Source organism: Vicugna pacos, chromosome 6 (genome assembly GCF_048564905.1).
Source record: "Vicugna pacos chromosome 6, VicPac4, whole genome shotgun sequence".
NCBI classification, from domain to species: Eukaryota; Metazoa; Chordata; class Mammalia; order Artiodactyla; family Camelidae; genus Vicugna; species Vicugna pacos.
In genome coordinates this window covers 39,998,804-40,013,337 of record NC_132992.1, presented here as the reverse complement: position 1 = coordinate 40,013,337, position 14,534 = coordinate 39,998,804, and the positions used below count along the sequence as shown (strand labels likewise).

At 38.2% G+C, this 14,534-nt stretch overlaps 1 protein-coding gene across 5 annotated transcripts in view; it reads right to left on the bottom strand.

The window, feature by feature from the left end:
* AKAP6 (A-kinase anchoring protein 6) overlaps nucleotides 1–14,534 on the bottom strand; it is a 567,738-nt gene that overhangs the window by 252,397 nt on the left and 300,807 nt on the right. For all 5 annotated transcript variants that reach the window (XR_012073484.1, XR_012073483.1, XR_012073482.1 and 2 more), the window contains 2 exons: nucleotides 13,204–13,300; nucleotides 11,920–12,086 (listed from right to left, as the gene is read on the bottom strand). Coding sequence is in view for 1 of the 5 variants with exons in the window: in XM_072962897.1 (XP_072818998.1) it covers nucleotides 11,920–12,086; nucleotides 13,204–13,300 (264 nt within the window). In the remaining 4 variants the exon portion in view is untranslated. The remainder of the gene's footprint in view (nucleotides 1–11,919; nucleotides 12,087–13,203; nucleotides 13,301–14,534) is intronic.

The following is a 14,534-nucleotide window of genomic DNA, read 5'->3' as shown; positions in this document are numbered from 1 at the left end:
ATGACTTCATTTCATACTAAAGTGCAACAAAATTATTAGCACTATTTAATGATAATTTCAAAAAATGCATTTTGTTTTCTGTTGAGTCATGTTGGTCAAAGTTACTTGAAGGGAAAAACATCATGACACAAGAACTTCATTAATGAGAATGCGTAGTGGGGCCTAGAAAGCTGCCATTTTATAAATACGTAATCCTTGGAAAAGTTTGTGAAGAGGAGGAACAATGTGTGATCAAAAAAGGGGGTCAGTATAAAGCACTTGTTAAGTATACTGACAATAGGCCAGGTCTGGAACCTCCATAGTCTTGAGTAATGGGAAAAACTCCAACACATTAAGCTGGTTGGCATCATCCTACAACAGGCAGGATCACTGACGCTGCTGAGCCTTCTTAGAATTAGAATCATGAGTTTACATCATGCGGCTATTAGTTATTTTCAGCCAAGAAAGAAATAAAAGCTTTGAGGATGAGGGCCTGAAAAGGAGAACAGAGCTAAGACAAAGAGGAGTTTTTCAAAATTCTTCACAATTTAAAATGTACAGCCCTCAAATTATGGAAGGACCTGAGAAGGTTCAGATAAGTCCTGAAGGTCAAATATGTTGATGAAACTTTTCTAATGTCTTCCTGGTTTCACAACTGGACCCAAAATTCCCTTCAGAAATTATTGGTTTTACCGGTTTTAGCGAAACGGAACTATCCAGTGAAATTCAGTATTTCCCTTCATCTATCTAAGGGCAGCAAGAAGAGGCATCAAATGAATGATGGCAGGGAAATAAATTTGACCAAACTGTTTTGGACAAATGCACGGATGTGTGTTTTATGGAGACTCTGTGCCAGAGAAGTGATCCAGGTCATTTTACAGAGCAGAGCACGCCAACCCTATATTTCCTATAAAGCTCTAGAAGTGTATAATATGATATAATAAACTATATTAAGTTAGCTAAACCTCATCCATCATTTACTAGAAGGATGTGTATGTACGCAGATTATAGTGCACCAAATATAATATGTCTAAGATTAGACTTTGTTAGAGATTCAAATAGTGGTATGATCCAGTCCTGCCCTTCAAGTTTATGTCAATTTAGAAACCTTTACCTTCTCAGGTTCACTCGCACCTAATCTTGTTACGGAGCTTTAGAGCAAAGACTACAAATTTCATCAACCAGTGTGCTGGTCAGCTGCTAAGTCACATTAGATGCTTTTAGTCCTTTTCAAAGAAGCAACTCAGAGTATATTTTTTCAGCAAGTCTGTTTAAATAGAGACTTAAAAAAAATCTAACCACCTATGAAAACAATTAACTGGTTCAAGGAAGTACAAAAATAACAATAAAATCACACTTTTTACTTCTTCATGGTATGAATTACTAGCTATTTTGGGAGAAATAGGTGAAATGCCTTTTAAAAGATTGTTTTATTTACAGTAAAAAGCAAGAGGCAAAGGAGATGGGAGAGAACTGCAGAAAGGAAGAGCAGATGGTAAGATAGGATTGTGCCATTATTTACACAGCGAAGATTTAAAAGTATCATAAAAGATGAGAGGATAAAGTGGGTAGTTCTGCCTTTAACTTTAATAATTGTATTTTATATTAATGAATTAAAAATTTAAAAATTTTATCTCAATGTTTAAAATGAGCAAAACAAGTAAGTTTAGGATGTAGTTGTTGACCTGAGGAGTTTTCAGTCACAGAGTGTAATCACCTTAAAAGTTGACTTATAAAACATATAAATGAGAGCTCAAGACAACAATGGAAATGGTGTCAAAAGGCTGTGTGTGATTAATCACCAGATGCGTGGTACAAATAGTAACTGCAATACAGTTTAGAAGGGGTTGCAATCACTTAGGACTAGAAAACGGTAGGAGATCTCTATTGAGAAAGTGAGATTTGAATCTCACTCCTGTTTCCCAGTCCCTCCTCACTGTCAATCCTTCCTCTATTCAAATAATCGTCCCACTGAAATCACATTGAATTTGCCTTCATTCTAAATCCTTTGGCTTCCTTCCATCTTTACTGTTGCTTACCACTCAATATTCTTTCTTTCTCTCCCTATCTCATAAGATGATAGTATCCTCCCTTCCTGAAACTCACAGCTGTACCTGACTCACTTCTGTCTCATCTGAATCATTGTGCCAGTTCGTCTTCTTTCTCAGCCTTCTTTCTCATCCTTCTTGAAACTATCTTCTTCAACTGTCCCTTTTTATCTGGTCTTAGTCTCTAGCCCATAAGCATGTTAAGATCACCCCTATCCTACGAAAAGTTCCTTTGACCTACATCTCTACTCTCCCGTGGCTTAGAGTACTCTGAGAGGTAAGGGCTGGGAGTTTCACTGTTGAGTATGTAGATTCTCACTTAATCCCCAGTTTTAATATGACACCCTTGTTCTCAGTTAGCCTAGACATCTCCCAAGATTCTATCATACTTCTTTATTCTCACATAATCGTCTTTTCTTAACAATATCAACTTCCAAGGCTATAGCTATTATTTCTATGTGTACTGCCAAACCTATAAGCTCAGCATTGGCCCCTACTCCAAGACTCAGGTTTGCATTTTTAACTGAGTATTGCATATAACTACACAGATATTTTTTAGGCTTCTCCTGTTCCTAAATCATTGTTCTCAAATTTGCCTGCACTTTGGAATCACCTCTGCCCAGCTAATACACCCAGATATTCTTACTAATTAGTCATGAAGGTCACCGTACGCCCTCCAGTCCCTAGATGCCAAATTCTAATATTTCTACTTTTTCTTTATATTATCACAGCCAGTGCTTTACTTAGGTGCTTATAAGTTATTGTACTAGTTTCTTAATTCATTGTCAGTCCTTTCTCTCTCATCCTACTTTGGCCATCTGTTTTCTACGGCTAAATCCAATCATTAAAAACACTCAAAGCACACTAACAAAACACAAACTCTTCAGTGATTATTCAAAGCTCTCCAGTATATAGCTCAAAGCTTTTCAGGCTTTATTTTCCACTAGATCCTCATCCTTTCCCATAAACACATGGACACTCTATGTTCAAAAGAGCCAAACTACTCACTATTCACCATTCTCTAGATGTTCCTCATATTTTTCCTTTTCTGAACATTTTACCATGCTATTTCCTCTGCCTGGAATGCTCTCCTTTTATTATCTTCCTACTAACAATCTGTCAGAATATTAGAGACCTCCACAAAATCCATCTTCTCTTTGGGGAAAGATGTGTGGGCCCCATCAGACTGAAATAATGTCCTCTCCCCCAATTTACCTATTTCTTATGTCCCTATCTCTTATTATAGTATTTATCACACAGTCTGCCTTAACTTAAAATTATGTATGTATGTCTGTCTCCACTGCAGTGGGCAGTGGGCAAGGAGCAGAACAGTGCCCTGTCCAGAGCTATGACACCACAACGTAGTTACATACTTGATATTGATTGATTTTAAGAATGGATAAAAGCAGCATAAGTAGATAGAATGGGGGAAGCTCTGGGCAAAAGCAGAGAAAAGAGAGGGAAAAATCCATTTGGAAGATGGTGAATTAACTAGAACATTTACAAAATGAAACAGTGACATGAATGTTGACTAAGCAGGTGGAGTCAAATGACTGGGTAAGGACTTTGGCCTTTACCCTGTCACATAAGGACTTTAAAAAGACTCTGAATAAGCCTCAGTATCTCGTATGTCTTTGGAGCCTATGTTTTCCATCAATAAAGTAGAAATGATAGCAGAAGCTATGACAGTTACACTGTTGGGAAAAATAATTGAGACAATTCAGGTAAAAGGCTGGCTACAAACCTAGACCATAGTAAGCCTGCTAACTATGCTGACTCCATTAATGGGTATGTTTTACACACACACACACACACACACACAAAATGGCTATACAATAATATCTAAGATGTTAAAAATATAGTTTTTCTGGCTTTGGCTTCCAGAGCTAGAGGAAGGAAAGAATGGGAGAGAGGGGGAGAGAGACAAGAAAGCATTAATGTCCGTTAAGTGACTTGGGCAGATTAGTTTCACTGGACACATACTTCCTCCTTTTATCTTTTTCATTCTGTTCCTTCTCTCTCTTCTTTCCCCTCTCTCTTTTCCTTCATCTCAGCCTCTGGCTTTAGGCTTCCTTTTTTACCTCTCCCCTTTCCCACTCAGCAGGATCCACAGCCTTGCTCAGCCTTGTTCAGCCCTGCAGGGGGCAATGCTCAGCAACTGTTGGCTTCTGCAGGCCAGGTAAGTATAAAGATTAGAAGACCCCACCTCTACCCAATCCAAAATGGCCTGGAAGCTCCAGGGAGCTGGACTGTGGACTCTGGCCCAACAGGACCTCCAATCTATTTAGTTTCCTGAGAAAAATTAACCTTCATTCTGGCACAGTGGGGGATAAGACTGGGAATGTTCTGTGATCCTGGTGGCCAATAGCACTACAGTACATTGAAAAGATATCTCCGTCTCTGTTAGCATCAGAACCACACAAATGGCTCTCTTCCAACTGATTTTCAAGAAGGAGGAAGCAGAATGGACATCTCAATGCTTTTTGACCTCACTGGCTGGGAAAGATACTCCGAGTGTGAGAATGCTTAAACAAGCATTTGGAGTATTCAGGATGTCGAGTGCAGGTGTGTGTACATTTGAAAGCTGCTGTTTTTTAAGAAGTCCTAGGTGACTCAATAAACACAAGAGCCAGAGCAAAGTAATCCCTTTAGTAGGGCTCTCCCCTGCTCAGATGCTCCCCTGCCAGAAACAACACGTTCTGGTGAAAAGTGTAAATCACACATTAAGGTAATTGCTTCATACTTTCAAAGAATTTATTTATTAATTGTAAAGTGTTTTTTTAGAAGCAATTCTGTATCCTGCTTTCTGTTTTGTGCTTAAATTCTTACAGATTTTTAAAAAATGCTAACCTCCACTGTTTATCAAAAAGTACCTCTAATGTGTTTACTATCTATTATCTTTAAAATAGATCACGCTGAGTTACAAAATATGGGTTCTGCTAATAAAAGAGGGCTGCTTTCTATAGACTATAACTTTGTATCTAATATCGTGCATCTTTGCAACTCTCAGTATTACAGATTCAGAGATTAGGCACTCTTTGACTAAATAGGAAAAAAAAAAAAGACTGCCTACTCTTCTCAGTGACATTTCCCTGTGTTGATTAGAGACACCAAAGAATTTCACTCCCAGATTCTTGGTAAGTCAAATGTTTCTACCCTCAAGGCCACCAGTAATGGAAGTATAGTGAGAAAAATCAAGATAAGCTCTGGTTTTATATATCATATAGACCATGATAGGACTATTAGCTGTCCTTTGACCTAATGTATATCATCTCAATCATTTTTTTCAGTCACCTAGCTGGAGTGGCAGACTACTAAAAAATTTCCTCTTCTTGGGCCCACCCACACATCTGATAATATGCAAATTTAAGTGCCTCAAGGAGATTAGTAGAACTGTCTTTTATTCGATTCTATCACAAATTTAGTAACCACAACTGATCTTCAAAGAAATAACTCACTTTTGTTTCTGTCTTTCAAAATCACTTTTGAAGAAAAGTTGCCCTTCTGTTAACAAAGAAAGGACTACTGAAGAATCCACAGTAGAAGAAAGAGCTCTCCCTAGGTACCGCATTTCAGGACTGTTAATATAGTTCAGCAGGGAAGGAACTGGATGCTGGCTTTTAGGAAGAATTCTGCAAGGAAGAGGTGGAATTGGTAATGTGGTTTACTACTCATTTGCTTGCATCAAGAATCCCATTCCATTTCAATCTGCCAACATCCTAATTAAGATGATCTGAATCTGAGGTGATCTATTATTCTAGATCTAAGATAGCCCAATCTACATTAGACAAGATGTTACACTGTGTGCTTACACTGAGATGATAAGACCACTGAGCAGAAAAGCGTGTCTTCCCTCATGTCCAATCCACCACTGGGCAGAGCGCTCTGTCAGCACTCAATAAATAATGGTCAGGCCTTTGCCTGTTGTCTTTGTTTCTACTACGTTATGCACAATTTAATCTTATGATATCATTTCTGGTTCCTTGGACAATATATTCCTGTGCTCTTTTTTTTGTATAAGGAAGAGAGTAAAGGATGTCCAGTAGTTCTTTATACATGTATGTGTCAAGTGTATATGGGACTAACCACTTATAAATGTAATTCCCATTCAATATCTTAATGCTGTTTCTGAAGATCCTATATTAAAGAACATTTGACTACATAAGCATTTGAGCCAGAAAAGAAAAGAATGCAGAGACAATGCTTTGTCTCACCAATGCTTTGGAAGAATCAGCATCAAATTCCGTTCCAGGATAACAATATCCAGCTGTACTATTACCCATGAGGTACTACATAATGCAGAAAAAATATCCTATAAAGGTCCTCCCCAAATCAGCCTCTTTTTCTCCCTTTAGTTAAAGATAATTCATTAGCATAAATACTAGGTTAAGACTTGGGTGTCTGGTAAACAAATAAACAGAAAATATGTGTTTACTATTAGACTTACCCTCTCTTGACATCTAATGAAAGGCCAGGGGTCAGTGAACTCAAGTCAGAGGCCACACAAATGTCCCTTCTCTGCCAATATCTGAAACTGTCATTAGTAGAGCTGAGCAAACATTTTAAGAAATGTCCTTAAGCTTGCTCTTGTGCTATTGTTGAACAGGTAACATTGATGACCTTCATAGTCTGATATCCATTTCCAAAGGGATGACGACTTCAATCTAAGAACCTCAAAGAAGCCAGATAAAATAAGCACAAGCTTAGAGTTCAAAGCAGCTAGCCCTCTGTCTCCCTTCACTAACACTAGGAAATGAAGATCTTGGTTGGAATCCAGGCTAGGTCACCCTGCTAGTAGCTGTAAAGTTTTCTGAATTTACAATAAAATCTTCAAATATTCTTTGTTTTAGAAATGTATATATTTCTTTAGAGATGACAAAGGAACCATTGTTGTGTGCTTTCAGTGATGCAAAGTTTGGTATGTCATGTGGGGAAATACTGGCCTTGATTCTAAGACATCTGTAATGATGGCAAGCTTTATAGGTAAAAAGTAAAAACAGAAGATAAGAACATTCTAAAGGAGACAATGGGCAAAATTTTAGAATGCTTTTTTGCTTTCAGAATTTTTGGTTTTTTGCCTTGAAAGGTCAAAAAAAGAAGGCAGCCTTTGTTAGGAGTTAGACATTCACTGTGTTTTGAAATCCCTCCAGCTATACACCATTCAGAAATTTAACATACTGAGAGCCTAGTTTAAGGTGATAAGCTTTCACTAATCTATCTTAAAATAAAATATATAATTACAAGCATACTTTCAATACTTGGATGTGAGTGCTGAAGCTCTATTTCTAGAATTGGTGGATTTTGTTCTCTATTTCCATGTATAAAAGATCTCACAGTCCTGGGAAAACACTTTTTTAAAAAATGAAATACAACAAATAAGGTATGCTGCCGAGTCCTAGGGGAGAAGTTTCCCAGAGTCTTTGAATTTCCTCCCATCCTCCTTCTTTACAAGATTTCTAAGACCAAGTCCTTTTCTGCAGTCTCTCAAACAAGGTAAAAAAGAAAAATACCCCCTAGATATATTCCTTAGATTTTCTATTATGCTTCTCAAGTTCCCAGTAGCTTCTGAAGTAAATCTAAGATGAATTCCGGAGTTATTTTTATTATGTTTTAATTTGAGTTCCTCTTTTAGGTCTAAGATGAAATAGACAATCATAACTGCTATACTTGGAGATACATTTCATGGCACAATTTGTACATGACCTGTGCAAGGTCATGTCACAGGCTGACTTGATAGTTAAGGAGTCGAATCCAGCTTTTAGTCTTGGGGGACTTCAGGGTAACCTATTTGCGCTTGTTCTATTTGGTGCAATGTGGCAAGAAAAAATCCTGTTTAAACAATACACATTAGATATATTCTGTATAGGGATCTCGCTCTGGCTTGGATAGTGTCAGTTAGGGACATATGAGGAATTACTGCTCAAATCACTCATCATTAAGGGTTATTTTTTGTCACAAAGTGAAACTCGGTGCAGATTGTGGCAAGCCTGCCTAATCATCTTCCACAAAATCCCAGGTCCTCAGCATGTGCTGTCCTCTCTGACCATCATTCTCACCCAGGCAAAAATCTTTCCTCTACCCCTCATTTAAAACGTCAACTCCCCTGGAAGTCTTTCCTTGATATCTGCACTTAGGATTAGCTATATCCTTCTCTATGTATTCACAGAACTTTGTACCTATCTCTGCCAGAGTATTTATCAGATTCTATTATAATTATTTGTATCTCCACCACTAGAATTCAAAGTCTTGTACATTTCCCTTATCTAAGACTTACTATGTGCCAGTAATTGTCCTAAGCATTTTAGATACGTCAACTCTTTAATCTGAATCACAGTCCCTTGAGGTGGATGTTAGTATTGCCTGCATCTTACAAATGAGGAACGTGAGGCACAGAGAGGTTAAGTAATTTTCTGAAGGACACATTGCTAGTAAGTGTCAGGAGTTGAACTCAGACAGTCTGACTTCAGAGGTCGAGCCTCTCCCATTACTCTTTGTGTTTGCCCAAGGGACTCAGACAGCAGGAATAACCAATCTGATTTCTCCATAGTTTCCTAAGCTTAGGTTTAGAAATGTATTTTTTGTCTTAAGTTGATTTTACCTTCACCTTTGACCATGGATTTGTCCAGAGAAAATTCAGCCCAGACTAGGGAAGAGAGAACTAGTTGGGAGGCGGAAGGCCTGGGGTGTGGCTGGCTGTGCTTCATCAAAGTCTTCAATGCTCACAACTCCTTCCGGTGGCACATCTGGAGACGCCCACAAAATGGTGCTACACTATGCCCATAGTGTGGCACAAAATGCTTTGGAATAGAAATACCATCCACTATAAAAAACACCGAGGCTGTTCTTTACAAATGATGTGACTTGATGAAGACATTTTCACTTTGGAGATGATTCAAATAGAGAGTTTTTTTCATTGTTGTTTGTTTAGAATTGAGGTACCCAAATCATTAAGAATCAGATGTAATTATTTTTCCTCCTAATGTTTAAATTCATAGCTCAAGTCCCTCCAGATCAATGTCACATATTTTACCTTCTAAATTACTTTTGAGTTCCTTCATTTTACATATATTCTTTATTTTTCTAATTAAAATAACTCTTACTCATCATAGAGATTTGGAAAATTCAAAGATATTTTAAAATATATAATTGCATACAGATCTCTTTCAATGTTTAAAAATGCTCTTCTAAAAACATTATTTTTAATGGTTATGTAACCTTTCATTAGGATAAGATGAAGCATAATTTAATTAAAAAGCACCTGTTTTAAACACTTCAGTTGCTACCAATTGTTTACTATTACAAGTAACAATAAGACAGACATTCTTTCACACTGTATGAGAATCCTGGTTCTGTGAGGATCATATAGCCCTGCAAGAAAAGGGCCTTTTTCCAGCCTAACAGGGGTTTTTCAGGAGCTTGTGGAATGTAGATTCTGCCCCTTATCCACCCGGCCCAGGAGACTCTGATCTGTTTTAGGTGAGGCCTGGGAAGGTGGTCCCCTTTTGAGAAATATTGACATTGTCTCTGCTTGTATAATACTTTCTCCTCGCTGGGTTTAGTTATCTTCTTTACTTCAGCTCAGTATCTCCCAACAAAATGACCTAGTTTTAAAGTGTCCAACTCAAATTGGCCCCAGTGAATAGAGCCACTGATTTTGAACATACGTCTTTTATTAATGTAGGTGACTGCACCAGCTCTTAAGTTCCACTGTGGGGCCTCCCCACCCTCACCCCAACCCACCCCACTCACCATCCCCATGCTCCACACCAAAGCCGACAACAGGTTTTTATGCCGCAAATCAATTATGTCATTTCCCTGCTCACTCCCCAACTCTCTCCTCCCCCGCATAGCCACTAAGCTTCCCTTGCACACTCTGCCTCCCCCAGCTGACTGGCCTGCTCACAGAATGCTGCCCTCTCAGAGAAGTGCTCCTTGATGCCCTGATCGAAATCACTTCTCTCAGCCCAACCTCGGGTTGCTCCCTTTTCTTTTCTTTCACAGTGCATCATGGTCTATAAAAGCATGGTTATTAGATTTAATCTGTCACCCTACTTTACCATCAGCTCCATGAGACAGGTACTGAGGCTAATTGTTCATTACCAAACCCCACCCTGAGCAGTGCCAGCAGGAGGCAGTGCTCTAGGCTGTGTTGAAAATGGGCTCTGGGACCAAAGGGCTCAGATTCAAATCCTAGTTCTGCTGCCTACTGCCTGTGTGATCTTAGGCAAGTTACTTAACTTCTCTGTGCCTCCATTGTCTTTATTGGAAATTATAACAGGACTGCCTTCTTCATAAGGTTTATATGGTTTGTTGTGACAATAAAATGAGGGAATACACAGAAGTGCTGTAGAATGGTGTCTGGCATGTAGAATACAGGAGAGCTTTGACAAAGTAAGCACTCAGTATACTTTTGTTAAATAAATACAACACAACGAAGTTTTTAGTTGTGTTCTTATCATCACTGCCCCCCAACCCAGCCAAAGCATTAGTTCAGTCAACTTCTCCCTGCAGCCTGCGCCCTGAAAGAGCTCCCTTCTGCCCTGAAAAGTCTGCTGAATCCACTCCCCACTCCATTTGATTAGTTCCAGCTTTGATCCTTTCATCACGTCACTTCCTAAAATATGTGCTCATGTGCCAAGTCACCTCTCTTCCTTCCTGCAAGTATTTCCTGAAATGAGACCTCCTCCACAGACCCTTCTTTAAGTGGAACTGAGCTCATCCTTCCATCCTCTGTTTCCAAAAAACAAGTTAAAGGTTGTTGTTTGAGATTCCAAAGCTATAAATTGCCTGAGCTTCTCCCTGGCTGCATGGCCTCCCCACTGCAGGGCAGGTTGGGTTTCTCCTTTGCTAGCACTTAAGAATGTGAGGCTCTGAGGGCAAAGGATTTGTATAACTGGCTTTGTCTACATTCAGCCCAATGCCAGTCCACATGGAGGCTGAATAAATGCCACTTGCTGATGATTTAATTACTTTGTCCATGCCAGGAATAGAAGCCATGAACTCTTAGATTTGTTTCCCCTATGTTATAGTACTTTCCACGCTGAGTCTATTATTAGACTGGTTTTCTGCAGTAACTTTCATAAAAGAACAAATACAAAAGAAAGGAGAGATTACATGAAAATATCAAATTAATAAATTTATCTTCCACATCATGAACCCACAGATACCTTTAAAACAGTGGCGCATTGTATTAAAAGGTGCCTCATTTAAAGTTTCACTGCATATGCTTCATGGATTATTTTGTAAATCTAAAGTGGATAACCACAACATGTCGATATTCATTTTTAAAGTACTTGTTGTATTCGGTGCATGCACCATTATGGAGAACTTACACTCAGAGCAAAAAGATTTGTAGCAAAGCATATGACCTTCTTCCCACTACAATGACCATCCCCTAATTAGGCAATGCATCTGATAGTCATTAACAGGAATGAGATAATGAATCACTTTCTCTCTTCTTTGTTAATTTGCTGTAACCAAGCGGCTAATGGATGTCAGAGCTGAGTGATTGCACTGATTATAGTGATTTATAGTTGCAACAAAACAATTTAAAACCATTCTGATTATTCATGTTAAAGATGCTTTACGTTTTGTTTACTAAATGTTTTATGGCCCCCTTTCTCCTACCCCTAAAGTACTGTCCCCCTCCTACTCTGCCACTTTTCACAAAAAGACCTCTTCCTGGAAAACTTGAAAGTTGTAGGCTTTTTTACTCTTTATTGTTTTAAGCTAAGCCACTTCATTTTGTTTATACATGCCTATATAGAGAGAGATATATAAAGTTTACCCAGTAGAAACGAAAAGCCTTAGGGGTGGAAAGAAAACTTCAGTGGTGCCTAGTTCAAAAGAAGACAGAAATAAGAGGAAATAAGGCAAACTTCAAGCCACTTACCTTGGGGCTTCCAGTCCCTTCCTCACCCTCCACAGACACATCAGTAGCCAGAATCTCGGCTTTGATGGTATCCAGGGCCCTGAGAATCCAGCTGTGTTGCCGTTTGATTTGCTTCTGCAGCTCCTTCCATTGACTTGCAATCATCCGCAGCATGTCCTTCAGTCCTTCTCCAAGAGGAGGGGAGAGCACAAGTTAGGGACCTGACTGCATTTTTTACCCACTGTTCTTTCTCATTTAGCAAATCAGATGGATCTTTCAAACAATAAACATAATTTTAAATGACCATTACCCTCTCCTGCAGCTCGGCACAGAAATTGGGGATTTTTGACTTGACAAAAGGCATAAGGACACAGAAATGGGATAACCACATAGATGCGTGTTTGGAATCGACTTAGATTTAAATATTGATTTTAAAAGTGTATATGGAACAAAAATCACGACTTGTCAAAATTATTAACCCTACAGCTTCACATTTCAGATAAAAGGCCTTGTGTGTATGTGGATGGGGACTTTGTCATGATCAGAAAATGTATGGAAATAGGTGAAGTTAATTCGACCAGAAATACAGTAAATGGGCCAGATTTAAGAAGCAGTCTCTAGCATTAGCATATCCAATTAATGTTGCTGTTTTCTTATTTAGCTGTGCTAAGCTCAAAACAAGTGCCAAACTATAATTCATCCCCTCTTATGGTCTTTTACTACCAGGATAAGTATAACCAAATGACAAAACTATTTTTTATTTATAATCTGTTCTTCATAAATACATTAATACCGGGGTCAGAACTGGTTTAAGTCCAAAATCTGCTAATGCAATGACCAGCAAAGAATATGCACAATGTTCATGTGTGTGAACTGGCAGGGCCATAATCAGATATCTCTAGACTGCCTGCCTTATATCTGTAATGATATCTATAAGTACCCTGATGCATATGCACTGTAACTATATGCACAATTCTCATTCATTATCTTAATGTTATTTCCAGAGCACCTACATCAAAAAGCATGTCAATGTGAAGTTTTCAGGAATGTGATTTCAATTGAAACTCAGGCGAACAGCAAGCCCAAAATAAAATGAACAGACCATTTGGAGGCAGTATTTCATTTTATAAGTATCACAGCATTGTATGCGGTATATGAAACATTTATAAATCTTGAAGGTCAATCTGATAATGTAAATATTAATAATACATAAGGAAGTGAATATATGCAGTAATTTACAGCAATGCTTCTTCATTCTTAATAGTCTGGAGACATAAAGACTTGCAATATTTCAGGAGGATTTACCTGCTTTGTGAGATGCAATAAGCTCGAGAAGTTGGTGTCCTTCCTCCTCTACAGCTTCCTTGAGAGCACAATGACTGTCGACATTCAACTTAAAACTCTGCAAGGAAAAATATGAGCATCAAACGCTGGCAAGGCAGTTAAACATAAAACATCCACACAAAATTACTTGCTACTTTTTTTATCAAGAGCCACACAGTCCAATTTACCCAATAGACAAACTAATTTGCAATACTAAAAGCTATTGATATTTGGGATCTGGGCTCAAAACGTTTCCATTAGATTAGCAGAGTGCATCTGTTTGGAAACAGCTGACAAATCTAGAAATTCATTAGGTTTTTATGAAAAGTCACATCCTGAAGGCTCTATCAGGAGTAGCAGTGTTCTATAAAATACACTGAATTTCTACCAGCACATGTGTGCTCTTTTCTTCATTTTTTAGAAATGTCAGTGTTTGTACTATTTATGAAACCATAAAAAAATTGGCAACATAAATTATATTAGCCTTATGTGCATACAGAAATCCATTAATATAGAGGGGGTCTGATTCAGCTGTTTCTCAGCTATCACACAAACCACAGAGTATTGAGGTGGATTCAAGTGCTGTACTGAGGAGTCAAATACTTCTCAAATGTTTGATTTTTAAAAGTTTACTCCTTACAATGCAACACTGCTTTAGAAATGAATACATCGAGTACATCAGGGGCATTTTTCACTCATGATAGTCATTCAAAAGACAAAAACTGCTGCTATGGCTTTATGGCTGAATGCCAACTCAGAGCCATGTCTTTCAGGGAGCCTTCCCTGATGCCTTACATATGCTGAATTACTCCCTTCTCTTTGCTAGCGCTGCTCCTTATACCTGTTCCTATTGTAGAATTTATCATACATATAAATTTATCATACATATACTCTGCTTTATGCCTATACTTGGCTACCAAATTATAAGCAATTTGAAAGAAATGCCAGCTTCACATTTATTTCCAACTCCTGTCACATACAAGGTGTTCAATAAATGTTTGCAGGAATAGTAGATATCTGTTGATTGGATCAATAGTGCTCTCTGAATGGAAGGTTTCCACTTAAATATTTCAAGAAACACGGATGGTTTTCCAAAGATTTTTCCATCTCTGGAATGTTATAAGGTGCTCCAATCACAGGAAGTTCAATGTAGAGTAATCATAGTAACCAATCTGTTGAATCAATGGTTAGTCTTCAGAGTGAAAAGCCATTCCTTGACTAATTTGAAAAAGCATGGTTTTTGAAAGACTATGTGCCACATTTCAGCTTCTCTTTAATAGGGCTCCAAAATATACAATATACTCATTGAGTAA